This window comes from Micromys minutus (genome assembly GCF_963924665.1).
Source record: "Micromys minutus genome assembly, chromosome: 2".
NCBI classification, from domain to species: Eukaryota; Metazoa; Chordata; class Mammalia; order Rodentia; family Muridae; genus Micromys; species Micromys minutus.
The window spans coordinates 34,506,016-34,518,756 of record NC_137971.1 but is presented as its reverse complement, the minus strand read 5'-3'; the positions used below and the strand labels follow the sequence as shown (position 1 = coordinate 34,518,756).

At 42.5% G+C, this 12,741-nt stretch overlaps 1 protein-coding gene across 2 annotated transcripts in view; it reads left to right on the top strand.

Moving 5' to 3' along the window:
• The window catches only part of DOCK8 (dedicator of cytokinesis 8), a gene marked incomplete at its 5' end in the record, with an annotated part of 175,940 nt that overhangs the window by 27,996 nt on the left and 135,203 nt on the right, over positions 1-12,741 (top strand). For both annotated transcript variants that reach the window (XM_080911132.1, XM_080911133.1), the window contains one exon: positions 8,939-9,041. In XM_080911132.1, the coding sequence (XP_080767258.1) occupies positions 8,939-9,041 (103 nt within the window). The remainder of the gene's footprint in view (positions 1-8,938; positions 9,042-12,741) is intronic.

Genomic DNA, 12,741 nt, shown 5'->3' with positions numbered 1-12,741 from the left:
AAGCAGTAGCGGGCCTAAGGGCCAGTCCTTCATTTATAATATGGGCGGTGTTAAGGAGAATTTGTGTCCTGAAACCATATGAACCCCTGTCTGTCTTCCACAGGTAATGACCTTTTCCTTCGCCATATGTCCTGACATAAACATTTACTATGCCTGCAGGAACATTTGGGGCTCAAGATGTGAGGGCACAGGAGGCCTAGATTGTTTAATATTAATTAAACCAACAGGAAATGACCCAGCCTCATGAGCTACTGTTTTTACTAGGGCAGAAGAGGAGAAATTAATTGCTTTATAGAAATTCCTTTCTGTGTTCTGTAGAGAAAATGTTTCCATTGGACCTAAATGACCAAAAGGAGTAGTTTGGGAACTAAATAGCTTTGACATTGTGCTCTGAAGGAATGAGACAATTAAAGAAACTGACTGACTTCCTCTGAGTAAAAACTATTTATAATAATTTATCTGCATGTTTCCAGATCCATTGGCCTGGGGCTCCCTGGAATTGCCGTTGTGTGCTGAGTGAGTGTGTGTGTTTGTGTTTGTGTGTGTGTGCGTGCGTGCAGGGTCTCTCATCAGCCTGAGGCTCCCTGACTCTACTAGGCCGATCTTCCTGTCACTGTCCTGGGCACATGCTGGCTTTTTACATGAATGCGGGGGATCTGAATTAAGGTCCTGTTAGCATGGCAAACACTTTACCTACTGTTAATTGCTTCAGCTCCCCCCCCCCCCCCCCCCCCCCCCCCCCCCCCCCCGTCTTTGTCTTTTTCTTTTCCCTTTAATGCTACCCCCTGCTTCAGGAACAAGAGTTACCTTGAACCCTGTCACCTCATCCCCAAACGTATACAAGTGTTGCTATTTGAAGGAAAAACAAAACATTTGAAGGTCTTGAAGGGGGAGGAATGTCAACTTCAGAAACGGGTCACTCAAGAGGCGGAGTTAGTTGCAGTACCTTCCCAAGGACGTTTCACGAGGGTTGGAGGCAACACAAAGTCAAGTCAGAACAAAACCAGGGCTGTCCAGCGGTAGGTCACCGGTGGTTTTATCTAGAACAGCTACTGCAGAACATTGATGTGGGGATGAGGGGGGCAGAGGGGAGTGGAGAGAGATGGGTAGAGCCTGCTTGTCAGGGGAAGTGGGTAATGCTGACTTCGAGGCAGGCTGCCTGTGAAGGAAAGGTTTCCCTTTCTTATGGGATGGGGTAGTAGTCATGGGGTGCAGAGAGAAGCCTGGGGGTAGAGAGTGTCTCAAGATAAGATGTGAAACTCAGGGTAAGGAGCAGTCTTGAGAAAGGCTTGGATGCAATGTCTGCCCTAGGTACCTCCTCTTCCTGCCTTTGCCTATATCCCAGGAAAAGTATTCGCTGCAATAACAGATTTTGGACCTGGGAGGGTTCATTGAACTTCATGATGTTTGGCATTTATCCGTAGTTGAAACAAGAAGAGACAAAGCCGTAGACACAGAGAACATCAGAGCGGCTGAAAGATGACTCTCCTGTAATTTTTTTTTGAAGCCCGTGCCCATTGCTGACATGGGTGTTTGCATTACCCATGGAACATATTCCACAGCTACTTACCCATGAAGGATTAATGATACTGAAGCTGGGTTCAATGGCTTGGCAGCAGGCTAAACCTGTTCTTTTCAAGGGTTGGGAAAACCTTCGCATGCCCAGTTCTCTGTCACTAATCTCCCAGGGAAGGAAAATACCAGAAGCCCAGCTCCTGTGACAGGCTTCTTGGAAGTGTCGCTGGAATGAGTCTCTCCAGTAGGGCTGTCCTCTGCTACCCTTCATGTCTTCAGCTACCTGTAAAGTCTTGGGCAAGTTTCTTAACCTTTCTTGGCCTTGGTTTCCTCATTTGCAGAGATGAATCTTTAGCCTGTTTGGTGGGTACAGAGGTTAAATAAGCTATTAGAACATTGCTAGTTAGACAGTAAGTACTCTAAGTTATTACTGACATTTAAAAAATACTGTTTGACATTTTTTATGTTTTTTGAAATTAAAATATAATTACATCATTCCCCTCCCCAAACCCTCCATGTACGGACCTTGCTTTTTCTCAAATTCATGCCTTTTTCCTTAATTGTTGTTATATATATTACATATAAATATGTATTATTTATGTTTCTCTATATTTCCTAAAAATGACTACAGTCTTCTCATTCTGTGTATTACACACACACACACACACACACACACACACACACTATAATTTCAGGGCTGACCATTTGATATTAGATAATCAGTTGGGGGTGGGGCTTCCCTTGGGAAGACTAGTCTACTCCCAGCATTCCTTAGTTGTCTGTAGTTCCTTGTCTGTAACTAGCATCCTTTTTTTAAAAGAATTTATTTATTATACATAAGTACACTGTCACTCTCTCCAGACACACCAGAAGAGGGCATCAGATCCCGTTACACATGGTTGTGAGCCACCATGTGGTTGCTGGGAATTGAACTCAGGACCTCTTAACCGCTGAGTCATTTCTCCAGCTTTGTAACTAGCATTCTTAATTACTATAATACTAGTAGAAATGGTAGTAGACTCTTCCAATTTATAAACATGATAAATAATCTCATTGTTCAGATTATGAGACTTTGAAAGTCCACCTGAAAGTAAGGAGGGCGCTTAGCTAGCACCTATGGTCTACAGACCTTGGGGCCATTCTTACAGTGTGACAGTTTGGGGAATCTACCTTTCCTCTCTCCTCCATTGTTGGCCTCACTGTGGTCCTTTACCTCAGGACTCTTCTCACTGACAGGTCCTCTGGCCTTAGAGCCTCTGCCTGCTGAGGCTTCTCTGTGTTACCAGCCTTTCCCCTTTGTCATGTGCTTAGCTGTGAGAATGTCTGAAATTATTTCTTCCTATATTTGTTTATTTTACAAATGCCTTTGTAAACATCCTTACACAAATTTATACAGGCTTCATGACTAATTGGTGTTGGTAGCCAGTGTTCATATAAAGTACTGTTAATTTCTAATCTAGAGTAAAGCGAAGGTATGGGCAAAGTTTGTTCTAAGGTATTCTATAGCACACACAGTTTTATTCTGTCCTTGAGACAAGGGGTTGATTCAGAATATCTTTCTCCCCCTTGTTTAATTATGGATCTAACATTTCTATTTCCCTGACTGGGCAATGGTGGTGAAGAATTACGCACAAAATCAAATGGGTCTGAGTTCTGCTTTCGGCTCCATGAGGACCAAGTGTGCCTTACTCTCTGAGCTTAATGGTAAGGTAGATTTCTTAGCAAGCCTTTCTGCTGGCACTGAGAACACAGGGCAGTCTTTTCCTCCTTCTAAATGCATCTGTGCTCAGACTGATGAATCACAATCTCTGGAGAGGAGCCCAGACATCTTCCTTGCTGAACAGCTCCCTAGCTCACTCTTACGGATGCTATAATTTGAGGATCACTTCCGGGAAGAGGATCCAAGGACAGAACTGCAAAGTGGACGTTTAAGGTTTGCTAAAGTTAGCCTGTTGATACAGTCTTAATTTGAATTCTGAGGGGTGTTGTGTCTATGTTCTGTTGTCTCCATATGTAAGAGGAAAGGGTTGAGTATATTCCCGGCTATAAGCATCTTGCAGAATCGTTTAGGAATCTCACAGAACATCTTTAGGTGATCCCTCTGATTATGAGACTTCATTGGACGTTTTTAATAGAAGATGAACAGAAAGTGGGGAATTAATCAATATAGAAGAAATGACCTTTTTGTATAATCTTCATACTTGCGAAAAGTCTCCTAAAAAATGTCCCTGTACTTTTATTTACTACTTTGCTTCTCTGAGCCCTTATCATTTCTAAGTAGTAAGAACAATTTATGTGCATTAGTATAATTTTTGCTGTTTTAAAAAAATAAGTATGGCATTACTCAAGCATTACACGTGGAGAAAGATACTGCATAAAACACTACTTTCTAAACGCTTTCAGGAAAAAAGGTTTTGGCCAGGATTCTGTACTAAAAATAACTTCTCCATCTATAACTCAGACCTTAGGACTTTACCAAAACAAACATAACTGGCATCTTGAATAGCTATTTCATGCACAGGCTGTATTTCCATTTGTTAAGTTGTTGAAGTAGTTAGTGTCTTATACTAGAAGGCCAGTGCTTTAGTAGCAGTGAGTGAAGGACCTGTCCTGTTCAGAACAGAGTTAGGGCTTTTGCAGGATGTAAGGGAACAGAATAGTGAGGCCTCTCTCTACCCGGGATGTCAGTGTGTGCACTGATGGTAATGATCTTGTTGCCCTTGGAAGCTGTCAATAGAACTGGAGCCTTACTTTTGGAAAAGGATTATGTAAAGCTAAGGTAGTGTAACTGTTCCCCAAGAGAGGAAGACTCAGATCCTGAGATCAGTTGCTTGATAACTTAGGAAGATTGAAGTCAAGAAAACGTAGAAGTTGAAGTTATTTCCAGTTCTGCCTCTCAGCCTCATGTTCCCAGAAATAAGACTCAGACTCAAAATATATTTACAAATACCTTGGACACATAGCTAGGCTCTACTCTGACTAGCTATAACTTAAAATATCCCATTTATTCCAGCCCACATTCTGCCATGTGGCTGGTTTCCTGTGTTCAGGTACCATAGTCACATTCTCTGCCTCCTTCTCTACCAGAATTCTTTCTCCCCTTCATATCTCTCCCTCTATTTCCTGCCCAAGCCATAGGCCATAGGCTTTTTGATTGGCAGGTGATGCATCCAAACAGTACACAAGATGTTCTCTCTGCAGTGTAGCTTCTTTGTTTCCATTGATTTAGCTAAGGTAAGTTTTGAAAAAAGATGGAGTTGTTTTGGAACTAGGTCAGACAAGGATGGGGAAGGTGGTTTTTAAAATTTTCCCCTCAGTCTCTTTAAGTACTTATGGACAAGGCTGTTCCTTGTTCTAAAAATCTCTCCAGCCACTCTGGCTGCAGGGCATACCAACGTTTAGCCATGCAGCTTCATGGAAGCCAGAGAGAAGCCTCTGGCCCCGTGGTTTCCTAGTGCAGCTGCTCCTGTAGGCTGTGGATCTGATTGTTCCTCTTGGAGATTCTCATCATACTTATCGTTAGCACTAGAAAGGAGCCCAGAGATCACATAGTCCAGCCCCTCCTGTTTACATGTAATAAAACTACATCTCAGCCACATTAACCAATGTGCTTGATCGCAGACAGATGGCAGACAGCACAGCTTAGGTTCCCACTCTACTTCATTCTTCTACATGCACACATTGCACGGAGACAGCCCAGCAGGGTTTTTAAAAATGCTGGAAGCAGGAAGGAAGACACCTGATGTCTAGTGGTCTCACTTCGATGTTCACCTCCCCATCTGGGTTCCGCCTACTAATGGTTTTAGTCCAAAAACCTGATGAAAAACTTCCTCACTTCAGAAGCTCAGAGGCTTATGATGACTCTGCTCACACTTTAAAAAAAAAACTTTATGACACCGAAAAAAATGATATGTGCTCAGTAAAAATCTATATTTCAAGGTTTGAATTTGGATTCTCTCCCCCTTGGCTCCCAATGCCACACAACAGCACCAGGCTGCAGCTCCCACTGGCTACAGGATCACAAAATGTTGATGTTCTGCAGAATGCTCTAGTGTTAGGCCGTCATACTTTCTCTCTTAAGGATATTAAACATCATTTGGATGGGTATTGGCTCTTGAGCATGCTAGGTAAGCACTCTGACATCAAAATATATCCCTAGCCCCTCTGATTTTTTTCTATTTTTAGACAGCAATGGTCTTGAGCTTAAAATTCTACTACCATGGCTTCACAAGTCACTGAGGACATGGGCATGTGACACTGTGCCAGCCTGAATGAAAATTTCATTTATAGTATTTTCAAATTAAAGGTTTCTGGAAAGCCTGGGGGTATCAATATACTGACTACAGTGTGCTAGGATTTGGTTCCTCGTGCTGTTGTTTGTTTTCATCTGTAGATTAATTCATAGTTTGTCTGTAATTGAATTGATGTTTCCGTCGTGTTAAATGTCAAACTAACATGCCTTGTCTCTTCTGCTGTTATTTGCCCAGTGGTCCCCTCAATGTTGTGTGCTTTGGCTGTGTTTGATGGTTTGCTACGGTCCTATTGTATAGAGTTCTTATATCCACTTACGCACGGGAGTTCCACCTGGCATATTCTTCAGCCAGGGCATTAGATGCAAAGGTAAAGGCAGCTGCATAGCTGTCTTGACTGTCACAGTATTGACAACGTCCTCATATGCCAGCCCTCCTCTGCGTTGTGCTGGGGAAATGTTATCTCTGTGACCTGTTTTAAGAAACTTTATTTCCAAGATTTTTAAGTGCTGGGAACTAGTTCATTTCCTTATAGTATGGCTTATTCCCATATCAAGGACAAACATGTCCTCTTTATGTTTGAGAGTCATGAAGGTAAGACCCAGCTGCCTTTTGTGTGATTGACTCTGTAGGGACAGAAAATAACATCATGTTAGGTGTGTTGGGAATGAGAATCCTTGATGTTGCATAAAGAAATATACAACCAGAGAGAAGGTTATCAGGTAAGGCAATCTCTTTTTATAAAAAGGGTATGCCAGAACCCAGAGTAGGCTAATCACAAAATCTTCACAGAATGACGCAATTGGCTAATCAGGGGGAAGAAGGGGAACTCTTGTCCAGTTAACTACCTTTGATAGAAACAGCAGACTTCTCACAGGTCAGGCCTGAAGTACCAGGGAAGATCGGTTGTGTGGCCCTGAACTAGGACATTTGGGTTTTTTTAAGAACTGAAGAAGCCAAGCATAGTTGTAAACACCTATTAGCTCACTGGAGGCCGAGATAGGAGGATTACCAGAGTTAGCCAGTGGGGCTACAGAACAAGACTCTATATTAAGAAACAAAACAAAGCCAATCAGCAGACCTAGAAAGTAGGGACTCTGATTTTGCAATAGAACGACATCCTGAGGCTCTGCCATGGAGAGCAGCAAGAGTTCTGTCATGATGTCCCTTTTCCCCTCCAGAGTGCTGTCTGGTGTTCCTACCTCAGGTGGTCTACTGTGTTTGATGGGAACAATAACATGTAATTTCAGAAGTCTTCAGGGAGGAACTGAAGGCAGAAGTTTCTGAAAAAGTTTGTATTGTCTGAAAAAGGTCAGTTTGAACATTAGAAAAGGTTAGGTAAGGTCTTTGCCCTGGTTGTCTGGGCTCTCTTGTGACTACAGTCAGCATCTAAGAAAATCCATGGCTACTGTCTTAATGTGAGTTCCTGCAGTGTGAGCGCCTGCTACATTAATAATTCATGCAAGGTAACGTTGGTCTGGGACAATCTAATCGGATATTTTGAATTGGTGACACTACAATTTCTGATTAATATTCATTTCTGATTAAAATCAAACAGAGACAAAACCTGAATTCCCCCATTTTTGCTCTAAACTTTCTGCATCCACCCTTATTTTGTACTGACACTTGTAACTTTTATCTAGATCTTCCCAGCTTAGAGACAGTGCCTACACCTCATATGTATTTAATGTGCACAGCCTAGTGACTTTTAGTGTAGCCAGAGCTACTGACCCGTCAATCCAATTTTAGAACATTTTCATCACTTTAAAAAGAAACCCTCCTCAGAGGCACTTTCCATTGCTCTGTGGTCCTGTTCACCCTTTTCAACCAGCAGTCTACCTTCTGGTCTGTAGATTTTACTATTCTGGGAAGTTCATATGAAGAATAATAAATATGTGACCTTTTGGTGTAGTTTGTTCCCCTTAGGATGATGCTCTTGGGAATCTCCCATGTAGCACTACTTGGTTCCTTTCTCTGCTGAGTAATATTCCATTTTATGGTAGATCACTTTTTGTGCACCCACCAACTGATGGACATTTGTGTTGCTTCCGCCTCTAGACTCTTTATAATGGTGAGGTTTTGTTTGTTGGTTGGGTTTTGGTTTTGTTTGTTTTGTTGTTTTGTTTTTTCAGGGGGTGTTGCTTGTTTTGTTTTGTTTTTTTTGAGACAGGGTTTCTCTGTGTAGCTCTCTCTGGCTTTCCAGGAACTTTGTAGACCAGACAGGCTTCGAATGCAGAGATCCATCCACCTCTGCCTCCTGAGTGCTGGGATTAAAGATGCACTTGACAGTGACAACTAGTTGTTGTGGTTTTTGGGATAATACTAGTCTGAATGTTGGTGTTTAAGTTTTATGTGCACATTTCATTTCTTTGGGAGGTGTAGCTACCAATGAGTTTGGCTTAATATATATTAATATATTAGTGTAGATAGATAATATAGATGATATTAATATATATAAATATACTATTTGTATCCCTACCAACAATGCATGTGTGTGCTTCTCTATCACCAGGCAACACTTGTGACTGACAGTCTAGTGATTTATTCTGGCCATCATACTGGTTGTGACGAAGCATGCCATGATGGTGTGCTAGACATTTCTCTGATGACTTATGGACTATAATAGACTGCTCACTCCTGACACTGTTTCCTGTACTGTTAAATAAAGACAGTGCTCTCAGAACTTACGGCCAGTCCATACTCTCCTGTGCTTCCATGCTTCACCAGGCCTGGTGCAAGGACCAGCAGGGGTATGAATGCATGCCAGGCAGACTCTTCTTCCTCAAGCTGAATGCCAAGAGGCTGATCTGATGGGTCAGACTTGGTTTATGTGCCCGCCTCATGGTCCATATTTCAGTCTAAGCAGTGCGCAGATGAGTAGGGGCATTTTGAAAGAAACTGATGCTTTTGTGGAGAGAGAAGTGATGAACACAAGTAGCAATCTCCTGCCGGTCTCTGTTCATCACAGAAGGCTGGGAACCAAATAATCCTGCCCTGTACACTGTCCTGGTGAACATTTAAGTATTAATTATTTAAAACCCCATAGTACATGGAAGTGTTCCGGTCAGCTCTACTCGTGACTCAGCCAAAGACTGCATTGTGACTGTAGTGTGTTGGGTCTGTTTAAATCATCACTCCATGGAGATTTTTTTTTTTTTCTGTTTTAATTCTAGGTATTCATCATCAGAAATAAGGAAGCAGTTTACGCTCCCACCCAACCTTGGACAGTACCACCGGCACAGCATCAGTACGTCTGGTTTCCCCTCTCTTCAGCTAGTAAGTATGCATTACAGGTCGGTTGGTCAGTGGTCAGGGACAGAAATCCCCAGCATCTACCTCCTCCGCCCCAACTAGCCTTAGCTGGTTTTGCACCTAGTATTCTCTGCCCACTGCTTTGTAACTGTTTACCTTTAGATGCCGGACATCTCCCTCTCTCTGGTGTGAGTAGAGCGAGATAGCCCAGAACGATGCTTCTGATGTTCTCTACTTAGGGGGCTTGCAGGCTACCCCCAAACCATCATGATTAAAGTTCCTATGTGGGAAGAAGAGGTAGCCTAGAAACTGACCAGTTTAGCGTGTTTTGGTGAGACATTTTTAATTGAAAAATCTCAGAAGCTCAAGGTACAAGCCTTTCTTATGGGATAATTTTCTTGGAAGTAAATTTATGTATTATGAAGTTTATCAATTCTAGTGTCACGGTTTTGTGAACATGGGCGATTTATTAGTCACCTAGTCTCTTCCCAGAGAGAGTCTAGAGCACTTCTCTTCCACCCTTTTACATCCCCTTGTTCCCATCTCAGCTGAGCCTTGCTGTGGTTGTAGATAACCCTGCCTGAAACTCCGCACCAGTGAGATCATTCACACCGGAGAGCAAATCTTTAGTTTTACAGCATAACATATCCCCCTTTCAAGGTGCCTCCAGTTTAACATTAGCCAATCAACTGGCAAGTGTGGCGTGCCTGTTACATTATTTGACTAATAATATGTGTATCATATTATTTAAGGACTAAAGACCAGATGTGTGTCAGGTGAGGCAGAACTGTCTTAAAATGAGACTGTAACCCAGAGTGAGTGCCACTTCCTTTGAGCGAGCTGAGTCTGCTTTGCCCTCACTTCCTCATACAGCGCAGCCCACAGCCACACTCTCTGGCTGATCTGGTGGTTATCTTGAGAAGGTTAGGTTATTTTTTTGTTTCTAGTTATTACTTCAAAGCCACTTCTGCTCTTAGAAATTTTGTAACCTTCCCCTGTTTCCTGTAGCCGCCATTTTGTCGCCTGTGACAGTTTACCCACCGCGTTAACTGTGTACCTTCAGGTATGTTTTACTGGAGGGATTTGTGGTTATTTCAGGATAGCTGATGGGTTGTGTCATTGATGAGACAGTACTAACAAATATGTAGCGCCTTCGCTGTGAGAGGTTACCTTGTGGTGACATCTTTTGGAGAAGCCCGTTTAGGACTTTGGAGCCTTGCCAGGCCTCCTTTTTTATGTCTTTTCCTGCCTGCTTCAGAACTTTAGGTTAGGTAAAACGCACAGCATGATGTCGGAGTTCTCAGAGTAAGTAAACTGAGACATGTTATATAGATAAGTTTGACCGAGTGATTTCTGATTTCGTGGTCTTTCAGAGTGTGCACAATTTAGTTAAAACGTGATTGGATGTGCTTTTAAATTTTAAACAGTGTGGGGAGCTTTGGTGCTTGTCTTCAAAAAGTGTTAAGAGTGGCGTTCTCTATAGCAGCTGCTGTGGAATAGTGTGCACAGTAGAGAGGTTTTCCGAGGAGGTTTAACCCCTTGTCTCCTGAGCAACCTTTGTGATAATACCATGGCCTTGAGTTACTGCAATCCTTGAAATCCTGTTAAATGGAGAGTTACAGAGGAAAAAAAAATGCGATATTTGCAAGCGTCCCTTGTAGTTTGCTATCCCCTTAGGAGGTTTTGACAAAAGTGAATGTTGACGAGTTACTTCAGTAGCTGGGAAGCCAAATTAATGAGCAGCTTAGCTGTCCATGTTGTAACTAACGGAAGCTGTAAAGGAAGTGGGAAGGTTCAAATGCTAGCTACAAGAATCTCGACTTTAGCTGCTGCCATTCAATCCTGGTCCTGTTTGTATATGACTGGTCCTCAAATTTTCTTATTCCTGCTTTTCCCCATGTAATTTCCTTGGTCTTTCCCTTCCCTGACTCTCCCTTCTAGCTTCAGCACTGTCTTGTCCCTGTTTCTTTTACCAACGGGAATCAAGATGCCTGGTCTACCTTCTCCTGCTTTGTTCAGAACAACCCAGTACCTTGGTCTGTTCTGTGGTGGTGTGGGAAGGTGTGGTCTGCCTCTCTGTACTCATCCTCTCAGACAAGGCTCCCAGGAGAAATCACCAAGCTACAAGGTGATTTCCCTCTTCCTTGAGCCCGGTTCCTTTCCTAAGTAGTAGGACATTTCAGTAAGTGTCACTTTTAGCAAGGCACAGGAGTGGAGCTTTAGAAAGTATCTTGAGTCAGAGGCTGCAGTGTGGACAGCTAGTTGTATTATTTTTGGCTAATTCAAAAATAAGGGAATGTGTATTTTGACTATTTGTTTTGCTTTAAGTGATATAATCATTTCTATAACCTCATACAAGTGGTTGTTTAAAAATATATATTTGAAGTCCAGGCATTTAAAACCACTCATCAAAAGGTTATTGCCATTTGCAAGGGTAAAGAGTTTGGGGTCAGATGAGCCCAAGGTGAAAGGTGGTTGTCACTTATTGTCTGTATAACCTGAGCCAAGTCACTTAACCTCTGAAGATTTCAGCTCCCTGTCCTGCAAAACTGGCAGCTTATGTTACCTCCCTAGGGTCCATGTAGAAGTCTACAGTAGCACCTGTGTAAATGTGGGTAATTTTGTTGCCTTAGACACTTGGCACTGTAGAGACTCCTGTGGATCATTAAAGGCAAGTAGCAGAGTTTTCCATTGTGATCTGTTTGGGAGGACAAGTAATCCATAGGGCCCCACTCAGGCTTCACATGTGATGGGAATTCAGAAGAAAACTCCATAGTGTGATAGGAGGTAAAAGCTTGTGGGAGGAGCTGAGAAACCCCAGGAGACCAGTCTTCAGCCCTAGAGAAATGTTAGCAACACCTGGCTTCTTCTTACATTTCTAGCCAGGATCCCTGTAGAACAGTGAGGGTGGAATTCCAAACACAATTAGCAACCAACTAATAAACCCCAGAGACACAGGTTGAGAGTCACCTAAAGATTCTTAGAGGACTGGACCAATTTCAAATAGCGGAAGGTATATACAGAGTGGTGGCTTGTTTGTTTGTTTTGTTTTGTTTTGTTTTTTGGTTGCCCTGCCTGCTCTGAGCTATAGATGTGTAGTGAGCAAGGACCACATGCTACCCCTGTAGGTAATCCTCACAAAATACAGCTCTTCGCCAAATATCTAATAAATGAGTAGGAGGCAGTGTATTTGATATGGTCTCCTCTTGGTTTATTCAGGGTTTTGTTTTGTATTTTTTTTTTTTTTTTTGGTTTTGTTTTGTTTTCTTGAGTTTGTGGTTGTTTTGGTTTTTCGAGACAGGGTTTCTCTGTGTAGCCCTAGCTGGAACTTGCTCTGTACGCCAGGCTTACCTCGAACTCAGAGATCCACCTACCTCTGCCTCCCAAGTGCTGAGATTAAAGGTGTGCACCACCACTGCTTGGCCCGTTTTTGTTTGTGATGCTAACTATAAAAATGCCTGCTATGATGATTGTTTGTATAAATATTTTCCAAATAGATAAGCTACTTTTCTTCCAAATTTCACTTATTTTGCATGTGCACTCAAGTGCTACAGCATGCCAGTAGAGGTCAGAGTTCAATTTGCAGAAGCTTGTCCTCTGCTACCACGTGGATTCTTGAGACTGAACTTAGGTCATCAGGCTTAAGGGCAAGTTCCTTTACCTACTGAGCCATCTCACCAGCGCAGTAAACTGCTTTTAAATTTTTGCATGCTTTAATGAGAAG